Source organism: Echinops telfairi, unplaced genomic scaffold (genome assembly GCF_000313985.2).
Source record: "Echinops telfairi isolate 266 unplaced genomic scaffold, ASM31398v2 ScPeMD7_7468;HRSCAF=8506_0, whole genome shotgun sequence".
NCBI classification, from domain to species: Eukaryota; Metazoa; Chordata; class Mammalia; order Afrosoricida; family Tenrecidae; genus Echinops; species Echinops telfairi.
Genome location: NW_022111369.1, coordinates 23,588,454 through 23,606,331, shown reverse-complemented (window position 1 = coordinate 23,606,331; position 17,878 = coordinate 23,588,454). Strand labels below are relative to the sequence as shown.

At 38.4% G+C, this 17,878-nt stretch overlaps 2 protein-coding genes and 1 pseudogene across 4 annotated transcripts in view; 1 reads left to right on the top strand and 2 right to left on the bottom strand.

The window, feature by feature from the left end:
• The window catches only part of SMARCAD1 (SWI/SNF-related, matrix-associated actin-dependent regulator of chromatin, subfamily a, containing DEAD/H box 1), a 95,916-nt gene extending 87,641 nt beyond the window's left edge, over positions 1-8,275 (top strand). For 2 of the 3 annotated variants that reach the window (XM_045284206.1, XM_045284205.1), the window contains exons 22-24: positions 442-624; positions 2,833-2,942; positions 6,156-8,273. In XM_045284206.1, coding sequence (XP_045140141.1) covers positions 442-624; positions 2,833-2,942; positions 6,156-6,217 — 355 coding nt within the window. In that variant the 3' untranslated portion in view covers positions 6,218-8,273. Of the gene's footprint in view, positions 1-441; positions 625-2,832; positions 2,943-6,155 lie in introns of all 3 variants that reach the window. The other variant, XM_004703265.4, reaches the window with a different exon arrangement.
• A 968-nt stretch (positions 8,276-9,243) lies between these two features.
• Positions 9,244-17,878, bottom strand: part of HPGDS (hematopoietic prostaglandin D synthase) — a 14,584-nt gene continuing 5,949 nt past the window's right edge. The window contains exons 4-5 of the mRNA XM_004703268.2: positions 14,986-15,084; positions 9,244-11,295 (exon numbers count right to left, since the gene is read on the bottom strand). Coding sequence (XP_004703325.1) covers positions 11,131-11,295; positions 14,986-15,084 — 264 coding nt within the window. The 3' untranslated portion in view covers positions 9,244-11,130. The remainder of the gene's footprint in view (positions 11,296-14,985; positions 15,085-17,878) is intronic.
• On the bottom strand, positions 16,865-17,812 carry LOC123520999 (annotated as a pseudogene).

Sequence of the window (17,878 nt, the reverse complement as noted above, 5' to 3'; positions counted from 1 at the left end):
TGTGAAGCACCATGTACTGCTAATAATCTCCACCCAAGCAGTTTGGCTCTATCACATGGTGTTTTAACTGGAGACAAGCTCACCACACCATCAACAGGGGGAGGTAATCCAGAATTAAGTGGGCCTAAGCAGTGCAAGCCCGTGTTATTCAGGTTATGGGACAGTTGCTTACAGCAGTGGCTATAATTTTATTCTGCTGCATCAGCACTGGATAAAGCTTAGCACTATCATGATTATCCTAACAGCAAATTCTTCATCAAATTTTGGCTTCCAGATTGATTGAATGAAATTTAATATGCTATTTACAGCCAAAATTTAAAAAAAAAAATTTTTTTAATTAAGAACATGTTGCTATAATTAAAATTTTTCATTTTCTGAAAAATGTTTAGGTAGCTCTGATATACACTTTTAACTGAGATTTAATATCTATTACTCTTGCAGGATTCATCTAATTGATGAGTTTAACACCGATATGGATATCTTTGTATTTCTACTATCAACAAAAGCTGGTGGACTAGGAATAAATCTGACTTCAGCAAATGTTGTTATACTTCATGATATCGATTGTAATCCTTACAATGACAAGCAAGCGGAAGATAGATGCCATAGAGTAGGCCAGACTAAGTAAGTATCTTGAGTTGACATTTATTTTTATTCAAATGCCATGGGGTCTGTTGATAACCAGTCTTTGATTTTATGCTTTCAGCAAAGCCTGGCCAGTGATGTTATACACTAGCAGTGTAGAACATGAGCTCCACTCTGTCACCTGTTCATTTTTTAGTAATTAAGATAACTTCCCATCGCTTCTGGCCAGTGGTTCTAAAGCACACTCCAAATACTGAAGTGTTATCAATGGTCTACCCATTTGGAAAAGACGAGTAACCAGAAAGACTTGCTTTTAAGGACCAGGCAGACTTGCTAATGTTCTTACTCTCTCTATTGTATTTATTTGTTTTGTTTTTTTAATTCCTTTATTGGTGGGCTCTTAGAAATCTTATGACAATCCATCATTCCGTTATATTAAACACACTTGTACATATGTCGCCATCAATATTTCCAAAACATTTTCTTTCTATTTGAGCCCTTAGTATCAGTTCTTCTTTTTTCCCCTTGTTCTCCACCTCCGACCCTCATGAATCCTTGATCACTTATAATTGTTGTTATTTCGTGTTTTACACTGCCCGTTGTCTCCCTCCACCCACGTTTCTGTTAATCATTACCCTGGGAGGTGGGATATATGTTCAACCTTGTGTTGGGTTCTGCACACACACCCCTCCATCTCCCTACCCTCATGATGTCACTTCTCCCACTGAGGTTTGTGTCTGTCCTGAATTCCATGTGATAGCTCTTATCTATCCCAATGTGTGTACTCCATCTAGCCACATTTGTAAGGTAGAACTGAGTCATGGGGAAGGAGGGGTAGGAAGCATTCAGGAACTAGAGGAATAATGTGTTTTTCATTAGTGCTAAACTGCACCTAGTTGAATTGTCCATTCCTTGCAATCCTTCTGCAGGGAGATATCCAAGATATAATTGTTTGTTTTGGATTTTTTTTGATACCTGAGCCCGTCGACACCTTATGATCACACAAGTTGGTATGCTTCTTCCATGTGGGCTTATTTGCTTCCCTGCTAGATGGCTGGGACCCCAAATGCTAGGGCACCATCCACTTTCTTCACCACATTTGCATACGCACCCATTCTGTTGTATTTTAAAATGTATTTTACTTTGTTGTTGAAAGTATGACACAGCAAAACATTGACGAATTCAACAATTTATTGGTGACGTTGATTGCATTCAAATGTGTAACCATTCTTACTCTTTTCCAAACTGTTCCTCCTCCATTAACATAAGCCCACTATCCCCTCCCTATGTTTCCTAGCTAATATTTCAAATTACCACTCTCAGTTTGATCCCCTATGACTCTGAACATCCAAACTCATTGTCATCGATTTGACTCCAGCTCATCGTGACCCTACAGGACAGAGTAAACCTCAGGGTTTCCAAGACTATAAATCCTTACAGGAGCAGAAAGCCTCATCTTTCTGCAGAGCGGCTGCTAGTGGTTTCAAACATCTGACTTTGTGTTTAGCATCTTAACCTACAATTCACGATGCCACAATGACTTATCTTAGTCCCCTAGTTCTTAAAAGGGCATGTGCTGAAGGCAAGCATTCTTGACTTTGAAGTAACAATTTTGGTTTTAAAGAAGACGTTCATGGGGGTTTGGATTGGATTTTTGGTTAAGGGTTTAGGTTTAAGAGACTTTGTCAGGGCAGTCGTTTCTGTGGGGCTCAGCCTCCGATTCCAGAAATGCTGGATTCCTTGAGCATTGGAAACTTATTTCTGTGTTCTCGCCCTTTGCAGCAGGATTCTTCTACAAAATATTTGATCTGAACACACCAGTTTTTCAGTCTCCTGGCAAAGGAGTTCAGGGAGTCAGTCATACCTTCCATTTCATTCTGTTCCTACCTCCTTTTTCCTCTGTTGCTCCAGATGAAAATTCTACTAGTAGTTCTACTAGTAAAACTGAAGCACAAATCTTTCTTATCTTGGATTCATAAAAAGAGGCATTCACAAGTATAGTGCTCAGGAAATTGATGAAGAGGAGAATTTGATTTTTTTTTAGGACAAACGATAGGGCTTCAAAGATTTCATGGAAAAATGGAATTAAAAGGCAGTAAATTTTTCCATGAAATTTTTGAAGCCCGCTTGTATTTGTGCAATTCTCAAATCATTCTATTGAACTCTTCATATGTAAATCATATTATTTACATGCATCCAGATACCTTTATTTTAAGCAATTGTTAAACCTTTTTTTCTCTCTTTTAGGGAAGTACTAGTTATAAAATTAATAAGCCAAGGAACGATTGAAGAATCGATGTTGAAAATTAACCAACAAAAATTAAAGCTAGAACAAGATATGACCACAGTAGATGAAGGTAAGCTGTTCATAAGCAGAATTTTCAAAACCTAAGGAGCACCACATGAAAAGACAAATGAGTTGTGGTAAATGGGTAATAATGACGGTTTATTACTTATCCTAGCTTACATGTGATAAGATAAGCGTGCTCCTTTCAAATGTGCTACCCACCGGGGCAGCTTTACCCTGGACTGTTTGAACTGGCTTGATTCTAGTGAGTTTAGTAACATGGTAAAGGTTCATTTGCCAGGATTGTTATAAACATTTTGATTTAAAATTCTCCATTGTCTTTTACTACCTTGTTTCAGATACCAAAACATCCTAGAAGCAAAATTTAAGTTTGGATCCATATTTTATGATTTATAGTAACCACATAAATAATTTTTATAAAACCCATTTAAAATATTTATGACATAATATTAACTTAGTAACAGTGCTGTCATTTAAAAAAATGCTTAATTTTTTAAATTTAATTTTTATTTTAATTTAATTTTTTAAGTGCTTAATTTAAAAAAAATCATTTTATTAGGGGCTCATATAACTCTTATCACAATCCATACATATATCAATTGTGTAAAGCACATTTATTTGTACACTCATTGTCCTCATCATTCTCAAAACATTTCCTCTCCACTTAAGCCCCCGGCATTAGGTCCTCATTTTTCCCCTCCCTCCACACTCCCCCCTCCCCCATGAGCCCTTGATAATTTATAAGTTGTTATTTTGTCATATCTTGCCTTGTTTGACGTCTCCCTTCACCCACTTTTCTGTTGTCCGACCCCCAGAGAGGAGGGCACATATGGTTCCTTGTAATCGGTTCCCTCTTTCCAACCCACTCTCCCTCTACCCTCCCTGTTTCGCCACTCACACCACTGGTCCTGTAGGGCTCATCTGCCCTGAATTCCCTATATTTCCAGTTCCTATCTGTACCAGCATTTACACTAATTTCATTTTGATTAAAAAATATGTATTATATTCTAAAACCAAGCTCACTGTAATCGAGTTGATTCCGACTCACTGTGATCCTATAGGACCCAGTAGAGTAGCCCTGTCTTTCTCCTAAGGAGCTGCTTGTGGTTTTGAGTTGCTGACCTTGCAGCTCACAGACCAACATCTAACCACTATGCAACCAGGGCTCTTAGAGTTTTATAAAATACATTTGGTTAACAGTTAATAATTTAAAATCTTCAGATTGAAATAGTTGGGCCCTATAAACAAAACTTTCATTCCCACTCCATCTACCCTTTTGAAAATAATTTTAATGGTTTTATAAATTAACAATTTTTATTTGTCTATACCTTTGAAAATTCACTTAGCACTAAAAAGATATATAGCAAAGGCAAACTTTATATTCTGTAATCTAGTTTCCCCATTAAGTAATTGGTATAATTTTTGTAGCATGTATGACCAGTTATGCATATTAAAGTAAATCAGCATAGATTTTCTTTCCCTTTTTATATGAGTAAGCGTGCACTGTTCTACATCTTGTTTTGTTGTTTTTTAATGTTTAATTGGAAGCAATGTGATTTTTCTAATGTTGTAAATATCCATAAAGGTTTATTTTTATTTGAGAAACATATACAGTATTGTCTTCTCTGTGTCTTGGTACTTAGCTGAGAGTTAGTCTTGGAAACCCACAGATTTAAGAATGAAGACGAAGAATAGGCAGTCCCCCGAGGGACGCTGTGAGCCAGCATCACCTTGATGGCAGCGCATTGAGTGTGAGCTTGGGGAGGAAAATTTGACTGAAAAAGAAGCAATTAATTAACAGTAATTAACACGATTTTTGTGTAGATGTGGGCATTTGCCAATTTAAGGTTAACCCGCAACAACACATAACCGGATTTCACTTAGCCAACATTTTTACCTGATTATTTTGTTAGGAAAGCTTTTAAAATGGAAGTGAGCAATGAAATACCTACGTAAAATTCCCTTTTGGGAGTGCTGGCAAACATCTCAGTCTGTGAACTGCGCTTTCGTCCTAACACAGTTTCTACATAGAAACATAATCATTCTTTAATTAGGTACTTAGCTGTCTTGTCTGTCCAGCATCTAGACGTTTAAACTGTAAATCTTTTCTCATAGGCTCATTTATCTCCCCAGAGAGAAAATTTCTAAACTCATGTTGGAGTGGGGTGAGAGGAGGTACAAGCTGTCTGACCCAATTCGCAGAACTGAGTGGGGGTGAGGGTGGGGTGGGGCTGAGGGGCTGGAGGTGACAGTTACGGCTCCTGTTTTCATTATATCTTCACTCTGCTAGTTCCAAGACTGGGGTTTCTCTGATGCAAATTCTGGATGAATGGCTGGCCAGAAGGGCTGCCTTCAGCCTGTTTTTAACTCTACCTATTCTCCACCTTTCAGAACCATTGGGATCTCTATGAATTCCAGAGCAGGGAGGGTTTGGAGTACTAATTGTTTTGTTTTAACCATCTGTATGTAATTAAGTTTTCTTTTTCTATTCATCTTCATTCTTAAATCTGCATTTTATCTTCCAAATTTGTTGAGAACTATTTATCTATTGTTTTTCTCTTAGTATTTTTTCAGCTGTCTCATATGCAACCCTTCTTTCTTTTTTACCCCCTTGCATTTACCTTCCTTATACAAGAGCAGCAGTGTTCATGTGTGTTCAATCAATCATTTTTAATCATAATACATGTAAATGGTTAGGCATATAAACATGTTAAGATTAACTAATTTACTCTATTTCCCCTTAAAGTGTCTGTTAAAATAACAGTTTATTTCATGTAGGGTACCAGGCAATTAGCTTCAAAATACTGGTTGTTCTTGCTAGATATTGTGGAGTTGCTTTCAACTGAGAGCAAACCCATGTAACAGACTGGACCTGCCCCATGGGTTCTAGGCGTTCATCATTGTGGAAGCAGATCACCATGCCTTTTCTCCCACAGAGCTGCTAAATAGGCTTGAACCTGCCAAACTTTTGGTTAACACCATAGCACTAATTATTGTGCCCCCAACTCCAGACTCTAAACTTATTGCCATCAAGTCGATGATAGATTGTAAAAGTTGGCAGTATTAATAAGACCACTGAGGCAGTAACCCTAATGTCTGTAGGCATTGGCAAAGGTTTTTAAGAGCAAGTGAGACCGAAGCATCTCAGACCTGGGAAGAGAAATGGGAACTCACCAGAGATAGAGGACTCTGGATGGAGAAAATAGATTTCACAAAATAAGATCTCTTTATTTAACTTGTAATGCTGCTTTTTTTCCTGCAGGTGATGAAGGAAGTATGCCAGCAGATATAGCCACATTATTAAAAACTTCAATGGGCCTGTAAAATTGTGAATTCCTCCTCGATAAGGAAATATCAACTTGGTGCACTCAAGGACATTTTCATTCTGATGACCATGGGGTTTATGAACATATATAACTTTTTATAATTTCCATATTGCATTTCTCATAGTATGGACAACTTTTTTGCCACTAACTGAATTCTTCAGATGCTCACACATGAAATTTCCAAAAGCCAGGAATATATAGTCCTTAAGATGTTGAATAATCATTTTACAAAGCAGTTTTCTGAATGGGGATTAGTTGGTGATTGTTTGTAACAAATATGCTAATGCTTTAGAAATGTCAGTATTTTTGTAATTATTTCTACCTCCAAATATATATATATTGTCTTTCACTGGATAATGTGTGTAGATTTTTACATGTGCCTTATTTGACAATGCTTACATCTTGATTTTGCTCGTCTCCCTTGAGGTTCTTTTTGATTGTTAGTTTAAATATTGCGGCGATGTAGATTCTGTAGTTTTAAGTTTGATTGCTATTTGAAGCAGATGTTCACCACTGTCAACAAGAACTCACCCTGAATTTAAAGGTGGCAGTCCAAATACCAACACCCCAGGTCCTCTCAAGTACTTCTCTGACAACAAATTTGCTTGGCTAGGCACTAAGTTGTTTTCCAGTGAGTAGTAACTAAAGAGCCCCCTCTCTTGCTCCCTGGATTAATTCCTTCTCTTCCTTTTCCAACTGCACTTATGTGCATTAGTCTGCCTATTCTATCCTGGTGCATGTTTTCATTAATTTCCCTTCCCTGGCTTTTGCTTCTCTTAAAGCTATTGCCCAGTCACTTCTGTGCCAGGTCTCTCTAAATAACAGTTTATCCCTGCCACATCGCCATGCACCAGCAAGATGTTGGTGACACTTTCTAGCTTGGCAGAGCAGATAAACTAAAGCTATTTCGTTTCAAAGCAGACTGAATGAGGCTCCATATTGAAGCAGCATTAGGTACTGCATGGAAATAGGTCATTAACTTTAAACCCTTATCGAAATAAAATTCACCAATTTCCAGCATAGAACCTCTTAAAGAGAGAGCCATTGTTCAATTCCAATTCAGTGTGGGTGACACAGTGAAATTTAGAAGTAAAGTTGTCTGATACTTAACTCCTTATTAAGTCTTTCTTTACATTTTTGCCCGTCAGTCTTATTGCTGTTTTTATTATATCAGCTTCTTTGTATAACTTGTGAGTTTCATGTTTTGTTTTTATTATGTAAATATCATTATAAATAAACTATTTATAAATCAAAGATTTGTTAATTATTGGAGATCATACCTTTCAAGGCATTCTTTGTTGCTAAGATGCTAGTTAATATAGCCCTCTGGCATTAGAAAGCAAAAGAAAGTCTTAAAGTGATTCTTGAGATATTTTAGATTCTGAGAGCTCACACATTCAACAGGCTTACTCAGTCTTAAAGATGAGTGAACACGCCAGTTCCTCGCTGTTTGAGGGTCTCCTCTGACATCTTGTGCTTCAAGCAATAGTAAGAAGTTGGACTATTTTGTGCATTAACGACATATGTGGCAGTAACAAATGCCGAGGTGCTAGGTAAGAGTAACATTACTGTGTGTGATAGATACAGTAAAGTGTCAATTTAGCCAGGCCATGATTCCCAGTGAGCTGGCCGTTTTATGTAATGATGTGATTTGGCAGTTATTTAATGATGTAGTCATCTCCCGTTTTCACAATAAACTAGTTTTCTCCTAGTCAGCTAGTCTTTGGAACCTGGTCTTGTTGGTAGTGAGAAGTGGGTGTGTATGGACTGTGTTTTAGTGCAATAGGGCTGGAAGGACTCTGCAGATGTTACTCTACCTCCTCCTGTATCACAGCACCCAGATCACTCAGTCAACGTGTTGGGAATAGTACTTTTTAAATTTCATAATGGGTTTCTCTTCGCTTTTCTGTTTGAATGTATCTTCAATGATAGGCTATTTTACTTTGTTGTTGTAAAAGTCCATATTTTTATCTCTAATGATATGTAGTTGGATTCTACCTATAGTGCTCTAATTATGTCTTGGGCTTAATAAAAATTTTGTGATCATAAGTTTTTGCTTTGTTTTTTCCCTCCCCCCACTCTTAATAATTGCTAGCCCTCTCTCCCATCACATTTTTAAAAAGTAATTGAGCACAAATGAAGATCATATTATATGCTCAGAATTGTCTTTCTCAAAAAAAAATACTGATTTATTACTTAGGCTGTATTGCATTAGTTTGTTCATTGAGCAGATGTCAACGAAATGGGCATATAAAGCCCTCATTTTCAGAGGAATATTTGGACCAACTGAAGCAACCCTTTTGTGCAATCCACAGAGGAGTAAAGGACATCTTACATGTTTTCTGTTAACCCTGACTTGGAGCTTTATGCCAGTAGGTACGTACCCTAAGTGATCTGTCGATTCTAGCAGTTAGAGTTACTGCATAATGGGGAGAGATAGCAGTAGATTTGGTTTCTATTTGTGTGACCTAAAGGCATTTAACCAGTCTATAAAAGTTAAAGAATTAGATTTTAACTCAAGAATATATGCGGGGTTTTTTTCCCTGACTATAATGTGATATATAATTTAATGGCTGCTTCAGTTCTTGTTCTGTGTATTTGTGTCTAAGCAAGAGAGACATTCAATTTAGATACAAAATAGGATGGATCATGGTTTTATTTCAGTGCAAAAATATTAAAGAAGTTATGTTGATGCTGTCGTTGAAATATTTCCTTACTGAACTGTTAACGTTTACACTGTAATTACTATATGTGTAAATGGCCTCATTTTTCTAATTTTGGGTAAGCCTTGTATTTGTAACATCCAGTATTCTCATTATAGTTTGCCAGTATAATTATTTATAGTGGGAAATGGTCATGTATCATATGGGAGAAAAACAATCCAGTATAACCATTGAATTTTTTCAGCAGTTGAAGATCATTGTCTTATCATCATACCCCCTTGAGTGACAATAAAATGCTTTGTCGTGGAATCCACTTATAACTCTATATTTATTAACAACCACTTCTGGAAAGGAGAGTAAATCCAACCAAGAAAGGCATTTTGGAAACACTGGTTTTTATGTATACCTCTTAGTAACTTATAAAATAACATTTTAGGAAACACTGGGGCAAAGAAGCACCTTAAGATTGTACCCAGCTGGGCTTTGGGTGTGGGTTTTGCCTTTTTTCCCTTTATGTTCCTCTCCCACCACACCCACCGCCTTCATTTGTTATTTTATTTTCTCTTCACTGCTTTTCAAGAAGGCCATGTAGTTCACTGATGAGCCTTTCCACAATGACATAGTGACCTTTGATAATCCATAATCAATACTTGTTAAAATGAGATGCTCTGATCATGATTATATGAGGGGCCTTCAAAAATATTTTGTAGAAATGGAGTTGAAAGATTATGTTCTTTTTTAACCAAAAACTATAAAATCGTGTTCTAAAATAGAGAAGGAAGGGTGTGAATATATAGTTATTTGGAAGGTTTCTATTTAAACCGCCTATCCAGAGCTCTCACTTTCTACGGTAATATGGGAGCCTACAAATAGCTGTACTCTTAACCATGGGACAGTTCATGATCATCCCGTAACCTTTTAAAGCTGTATTTGTTTTTTGCCAAAGCATTAGGAACTTTATCATTATTGGTTGTAAATGCCGAAGTGATAATAAGCAAAGCTAATAAGTAAAAAGCCAAACCTCCTGTAATCTAGTCGATTTTGACCCAGTGGTTCCAGGACTATAAACCTTAAGGGAGAAGTTAGTCTCATCTTTACTGCAGAGTAATCAGTGAGTTTGAACCACAAACCTTGCAGTTAGCAGCCCAATGCTCATTCCACAGTGCCACAAGGGCTTTCTAATACGGCTGTGGAGTTGATTACAACTCGGGAGACACAGTGGTTACCGGTTGGGCTGCTGAAGCACAAGGTCGGCTTTCAATGCTACTAGCTGCTCCAAGGGAGAAAGCCCAGGCTTTCGCTCCTATCCAGAGTTATGTCTCAGGAACCCATGGGCGCAGGTCTACCCAGTCCTAGAGTCTCTGATTACTCATATAGTACACTGTAATTTAAAATACAGGAACATCCACAAGTTAATTGTTGATTATGTTTTGTTTTTAAAATCTTGTTAACAATCGTGCCCTTTGCCTGTCTTCCTTGTATGCTTTAGTGAATTTTTATACACTAAATTTGGATCGCTTCCAGCAATTTGTCCTTTGCTCTTTCAGTGTCATGAATTATCTTTAGTCCTTTAATGTGATGTTTTTGCAAGTGTTAATCCTCTGGGGTTTCTTCGTTTTGGTCACAACCGTTTCCCTCCTTTATGCCCATAAGTTCATTTCCCCCGTGTCCCTCTGCGTGCAAATGAGGCGGTGTCTTCTGAACTCCACCTGTGTGCAATTTCCATTTCACCCCAGCACGATCACTTTTCGTTTGTGGCATATTCTTCTGTGTTGGGCCTTCCCTCTTTCCACTTCTCCATTTTTGCAGAAAAGTGGGTTTGTTGGTGGGAAACTGAGGCAGCTATCTGCTTTCCTGCCTGTGCGAGAGGAACAGTTAGGCGGTGACCACTGATGGGGGCTGTAACTAGTCACTGGTCGTGATGTGGTCAGATAATCGTGTAGTGGTTTGTGCACTGAAGAGCTTTATGCAATTGCAGCTAATATTACTGGCCTCACTGAGATCTGAACCAGGCTGCTGCAGATCAAGCCGATGTGATGCAATTTGGAGGGAAAATGCTTTAAGCAAAATGCCTTTTGGTTTTGGTTTCTTAAAAGCAGAGAGGGCAAAGTTGAAAAAAAATGTCTTGGGAACAGTGGGGGAGGAGGTGAGTTTTTGGTTTGGGTTATATAGGAAGCTAATGGAGCCATCATAACTGCTAGAAAAGATCCTGTGAAGAACACGGGCATTTGGACGCAGCGTGCATCACCTAGAGTTTGGTTGGGGGCCTCCGTCGTATCCAGTCAGCGATAGCTGGAATGGCTTGGACTTTCTTTTGTAAAGTTACTAGCCTGGGATGAGTGTCCAGCAAGTCGGGTTTAAAGACCAGAAGCGTAGTACTGCAAATATCCCAGTAGAAATCTGCCCAGGTTACCTAATTTAAAGGAAACAAAACACTGTCATTTCGTTTGAATATATGGTATAATGCTGTATCAGCATTCCAGAATTAAGCATAATGTTTTTATCTGAAAGTTTAATTCAAAATAGTCTTATTACAAAAGCCGAATGTGTATTACCAAGAAATTGGAAAAATTCATAGAGCATGATACTCATAACCTAGTGAGATTACTACTTATATATCAGTGTATAAGATATTTTCCTGTGTGTATACATATCTGTCTATATATGTGCTTCATATATATGGGCTTCAAGAAGTTCGTGGGAAAATTGCATTTTTTTTTCAATTCCATTTTCCCACAAACCGAAGCCCTGGTATTACTCTACATATATTCTCTTTTTGTGACCTCTTCCAATTGCTCCTTGTGTGGCAATACATTTCCATCTTATCTAATACCCAAACCTTCCTTTTCTAATTGATTCAAACATTTACTTTACAAGGAAAATTCTGTCCCAGACCATGTATTTTATTTGGCTATGTCCTTTATTTCTTCAGTCCCACAATACTTCTGCAAAATGTCCTACCTTCAGAGTTTGTGTGGTAACTTCATGTTCACTTTCCTACTTTATAGAGAACAGAGGGATTTCTCTCTGATGGGTTGACAGTTTCAAGTGAAGCATTTCAGGTTACATTATACTACATCACATTAGTAATCATATAACTGACGGGCCATTATTGGCAAGATGCCAAGATTGACCAGTGGATTAGGGATGATAGTATGGGTCCATCCTAATATAGAGTCATTTTGTTTTCCGTTTGTGACTAGCAACTAATCTGTATGGTGTTATTTGGTTTTGGATGAATATGTATTTTAATAAACATTGCTTTTGTTTTATGAATTTTCTTACTAAATGGCAGCCAAAAGAATCTATTAGTTACAGGATTCAGAATTCACCAAATAGTTCTAGAGCACCTACTATGTACCATTTACAGGTTTAGGTATTGGGCATTCATTGAAGACTAAGAGGTTATACTAGCTCTTCTCATGTTGCTTTTATTTCAGAAAGGAGAATACAATCCAAGGGAGACACATCTGTCCACTAAGAAGATGACAAGGGGCAGTGATGAAATCCATTCTTCAAGGAGCATTGATAGCTCTGCTTTCATTTGGTGTCTAAGGAGAACAAAAACTGGATGGCAGGGAATTTCAGGAAGACTGGGTTGGCCATTGATTCAGGATAGAGACAAATTACTTATACTTGTATTAAAATAACATTTTAAAGTATCACATAGTCCAACAAAGACAGTGCTCTACATCCTACTTTGGTGAGTAAAGCCGGGGGTCTTAGTAACTTGTAAAGGTGTAACTGGAAGAGCACGCTGGTGGTGTAATGGTTACATGTTGGACTGCAATCTGCCTGGTCAGCAATTCAAAACACCAGCAGCTCCGCAGAAGAAAGACGGCTTTCTACACTTGTAAGCAGTAACCGTCATGGAAGCCCATAGTGGGGTCACTGTAAGTCAGCCTTGACCCAATGACAGTGAGTGAGAGAAGGGAAACAGGAGTCATGAAAACTAAACATACATGGAAGCAATTACCCAATGGACTACTGGGCCGTGGAGACATTGTGTGTCCATGACCCTGAGACCAGAAGAACCGGATGGTACCCAGCCATCACCACCACCTGCTCTGAAAGGGATTGCATTAGAAAGTTCTAGGCAGAGTGAAAGACTGATGTGGAATAAAACTGAAGAGATTAGACAAGATTAAGTTTACTGGTAGGAGAGAGACTGGCGAGTCACCCAAAATTATGGCCTTTCTTCACCTTACAAATCGATGTAATTCTGGAAGCCCACACTGCCAGTAAATTTGGAAAACAACTTCCAGCCAATCAAGAGGGAGAGATCATATTAATGCCCAATCCAAAGAAAGGTAACTCAACAGAATGTAGTTATTATCAAAGTATATCATTAATAGCAATTTTTTGCTGGTGGTAATTTTAAAAAGTTGTAGCAATACATAATTAGATAAGCCTGATGCAGAAATGAATGTGAAATTTGGAAATCATTGCTGATTGTCAGAAGACTAAAAGAGAATGCCAGAATGATATTATAACTACAAAGGCAGTTGGCATCATAAAAAAATATGTATTGCATTTTAAAGATAGGAAAATTCAGAACCCTTAGTTATATTCACAAGGAGCCTATAAACAGATCAAGAGGCTATCATTTGAACAGAACAGGGGACTCCTGCATGGTTGGTTTGCAGGTATGCTTTAGAGTTGTGTCCTTTCACCATACTAATCAACCTGTTGGGTGAGCAAATAAGAGAAACGAATATATGAAGAAGGCAGCAGCCAGATTGAGGGAAGACTTGTGAACAAGACTCAACCTGTGATAGGCAGACAACACAACCGTGCTTGCAGAAAGTCAAAAGGACTTGAAGTACTTACTGATGAAAATCAAAGACTAGCCTTTAGTAAGGATTCCACCTCAATGTAAAGAAGAAGAAAAAAATCTCACAACTGGGCCAATAAAGAACATGATAAAGGGAAACAATATTGAAGTACAGAATTTCCTTTTTATTGAATCTATAATCAATATCCCTGGAAACAGCATCGGACAAACTTGCTGCAAAAAAACAAAACCTCTAATGTATTGCAAAGCAAATATATCGCTTTGAGGAGTTAGGTGTGCCTGACTCAAGCCATGGGCTTTTAAATCTTGGCCACATGAAAGCCTGTCAGTGGACAAGGGAGTCTGCAGAAGTGCTGGTGCATGGGAATTACGGTGTTCGGGAAGGACAATCCACAGACCAACGGCTGCCAGAAGAACACATATGTATGGTCTCAAGGGCTCCAACAGAAAGTAAAGGTTTAGAAAATAATCATGGCAACATATGGACAAATATGCTTGATATGAATGATGTATGGATTGTTGTAAGAGCTGTAAGGGCCCCCAGTAAGATGAACCCAAACAAACTACCATCCGAATGCTCTGTAGGAAGGAGGATAGCAAGACTTCATCTCACAACTCCCTTTGGTCAAGTATCAGGAGGGACCAGTCCCCGAAGAAAGACATTGTGTACAGCAAAGAAGAGAGTGAAAAAGATGACGTCTCTCAGCGACAACAGGATCAAACATAGCAACAATTTGAAGAGGGCCCAGGAGCAGGCACTGTGTTGTTTTGATGTACACAGGTTTGCTGTTTATCAGAATTCACTCAACAACACACAACAAGATAAAAGACATCGTGAATCTCTACTGTTCATCTGTAATCTGTATTCAAGAATAGGGTTTTTAGTTAATCTCACTGATCTTACATTTCTATCCTTTGTCTCAAAAGTTTTGGTTCTCAATGACCAAGAAATCAATATAATTATTTTTGCTTTATCCATCAGTAGAGATATAATATAGTCACAGACATTTCTGAATTTTGTGTATTGCTTTTAGCCAGAGGAGATAATCTGCCTTGAGATATATATTCAATTTTTTTGAAATAGTTCCTTAGCATGTTTTTATGTACTCTGCACCAGCTTGACACAGGTTCATTTACTTCACTTTGATAATAATTTTAGTTACAGCCTTATAAAATAAAGTTTTTCCCAATAGATTTTACTTTTATCTCTGCTTTCTAACCTGTGAGTAATATTTTCTCAACAAATAATTACCCATTTAGTAAAATGTCAGATTTGCTTATATTCTTTAAAATGCAGAACATACTCACAAAGTTACCAACAAGCCATTCTTTTTCTCCTAAATATTTGTCCAAATCTTGCAGAAGATTAGGTGCATCATGTGTGAGCAGTTCATTAAACATCTTTTCCTAGAACAGAGTGAAAAAGATCACTGTAAGAAAAATGGGAGGTTCTCAAGGAATTCAAAGCTATTGAGACTTGATGAGTCCATGAAACAATTGTCTGGAGATAATCCTTAAAATTTAAGCCAAAGATTTAAACTATTAAGAAGGGGATCCTGAAGTCTTCCTACAATCAAACAATAATTTGGGTTAACTTGTGTGTTATTCCCTAAGCTAAGGCATTTAACTGGGTAGGTTATAATAAACTGGATGGCTTAAGAATGGGAATTCCAGAACATGACATTGTGCTCAGGCATAACCTCTACATGGACCAAAAGGCAGCTGTCAAAATAGAACAGTGGGATACTTTATGGTTTAAAATCAAGGAAGGTGTGCATCAGGGTTGAATCATCTCACCACATCTGTTCACTGGATGATGGGTAAATCATCAGAAGCTGGGCTATGTGAGGAAGAATGCTGCACAGGGATTAGAGGAAAGCTTGTTAGCACCCTGTGATATACAGATGCCTCCGGCGTCATTCAATTGCTTCCCCTGGAATCTTTCATTAGGACAACTCAAGGTTTGAGTTTGTTCAGACTGAGGTGGTAATCAAGTCCTTCCATTTTGGCTTTCTTGGGGATATAGTGAGATTTATATACATATCCAAAGCATTATTTTAAAATCTACACTGCTAAATCATTTAGGATTGGAACTGAACCGTCAGGAATCCCTGAATCCTGCTCACTCTTAATAGCCACCTCATTTTTTTCTCAGGAAACAAATACTAATCAAGTCATACTAGTGGCAAGTTCAAGGGCTGTCAGGGATTTCTATTTAATTTTCTCTTAAAAACCTTGAGAGCAGAAACGTAATGAAATATCTGTAATTAATATGTATTTGATAGACTTTTAAAGCAATTAGAAAATAGTATTTTTACTATCCATCTAACTGCTTGATTCTGCTTTCGAATTCTGTATTGCAGTACTTGGCCACAAGGTGGCAGAAATGCAATCTACTGCAAGAAGAATAGAAGCCGAGGACAAAAGAACCAGTGCTCCTTTAGTCTGTGGCCACCACCAGTATTTCTGCAACCTGGTCATCCTTCGTGTGATTCTTTCAGAAATTTGCACTGTTACACCCTTTACAACTGTTCTTTAAGGTTTGACATGTTATCCTAATAAAAAGATAGCGTGTTATTCATGTAAGTTCAGAGATTTCCCATGGGAGTGGGCTTTTTGGTAGGGAGCTTAGCCACAGACGAGAAGAAAATAGAGGCCATGCACATTTGGAAACTTGTAGACTTTCCATCAGTAAGATCTTTGGCCAGTGGGACAAAAGCTTTTAAATACTTTTCCTAGATTGAAACTTATGTATCCATTTGTCTCTATCATAAAGGGAAACATGGCATGTTCTGAAGTCTGTCTACATAGCCACGAGTAGGTATGCCTCCCTTTAGTCCTCCCAGTGTGCTGCAAAGTGGAGTCAGTTAGATCCCCATTTTAAGATTAACAATATAAACTACAGCATTAAATGACAGCTATTAAGGGAATCGGGATCCAAGCCTCAGCGTCTCACTCTGGAACCTACATCAACTCGTGTCAAAAAGACTTGTTAGACTTCTCCCACCAGAGGGTCGCTTTCAGTTAAGACTTTAGCCTGGTTGCGTGTGCGGGTGGGTATAGAGCTCCATCCCTCACAATCCTTACGTTTATATCAAGGAATCGGTGACCAAAATACTTTCATGACCAATTTTTTTTTGAGCCAATAAAATTTTCTTGTTCAAAATGTACAGTTGGTTGGACCTGCTCATGCATCTTCACCGGCTGCTGGAGCGTCTCCACCCTTGGTGTCGCTGGTGTAAGTTACTTGAACTCTGGGTTTTGAAACCGGCTTGACAAGCCCTTCACTCAGCAGCTCCTGGAGGGCTGCCCTGGCCAGGGAACCGGGAATCTTTGGTCTCAGAGACAGCAGCTGAGGTGATCAGCTTATAGTTGGGAACTTCTTTACAGAGCTTGTCATAGGTGGCTTTGTCAAACAAGACCAGGTTACTGAGCTTGCCCCAAACTTTGCCTTTGGACCACTTCTTCTTCTTGGCTTTGCCCCCAGATTTATTTACTGGGTCTTTGTCCTCCTTGCCTGACTTCCCGGCATCCTTCTTCTTGTCGTTCCTTGGGCCGCATCACGAAGCTCGGAGAGCAGCTACCACTGCAGCAGCCTCGCTAAGATGTCGGGCAAAAAGGCACTTTTATGACCAATTATCTCTATTCAGTTAAGAAGGTCTTAATTAAATAAAGAAAATTTAGAATATGTTCAGTTAAATTGATAAGGGACCATTTGTTCTGTCCTATGGCTTTTGGAAATTAGCTGTTTTCTATAACATATACACAGATATTCACGCTTGGAGACCTTTTGCCTCTGCATGCATTGTTTTGTTAAAACATGAGATCTAAATCGAAGAGACTGGCAGTGGGATCCCTGGTCCACCACTAACCAGCCTCAGACAGGTTTCTTACACGATATGCACCTTAATTTTCTTATCTGGAAAAGGAGGGTAACAACAGTTTCTTTCTAAAGGGATGCCGTGGACATTAGTCTTGAGATACTGTGACAGGTGATGCGGCTATCGGTTCTGGAATCAGGCTGTCTGGACTCAGATCAAAGCTCTGCCATTACTTGCAAGACTTGGGCAACTCCATAGATTCTCTGTTTTTTCATCTCAAAAGTGAGCATGACAGTGGAAAGCACTTACCTCATGGGAGGGTTGTTAAGTACTGATGGAGATGATGTGTTTACAGAATCTAACAGCAGTTGGCATGGCCT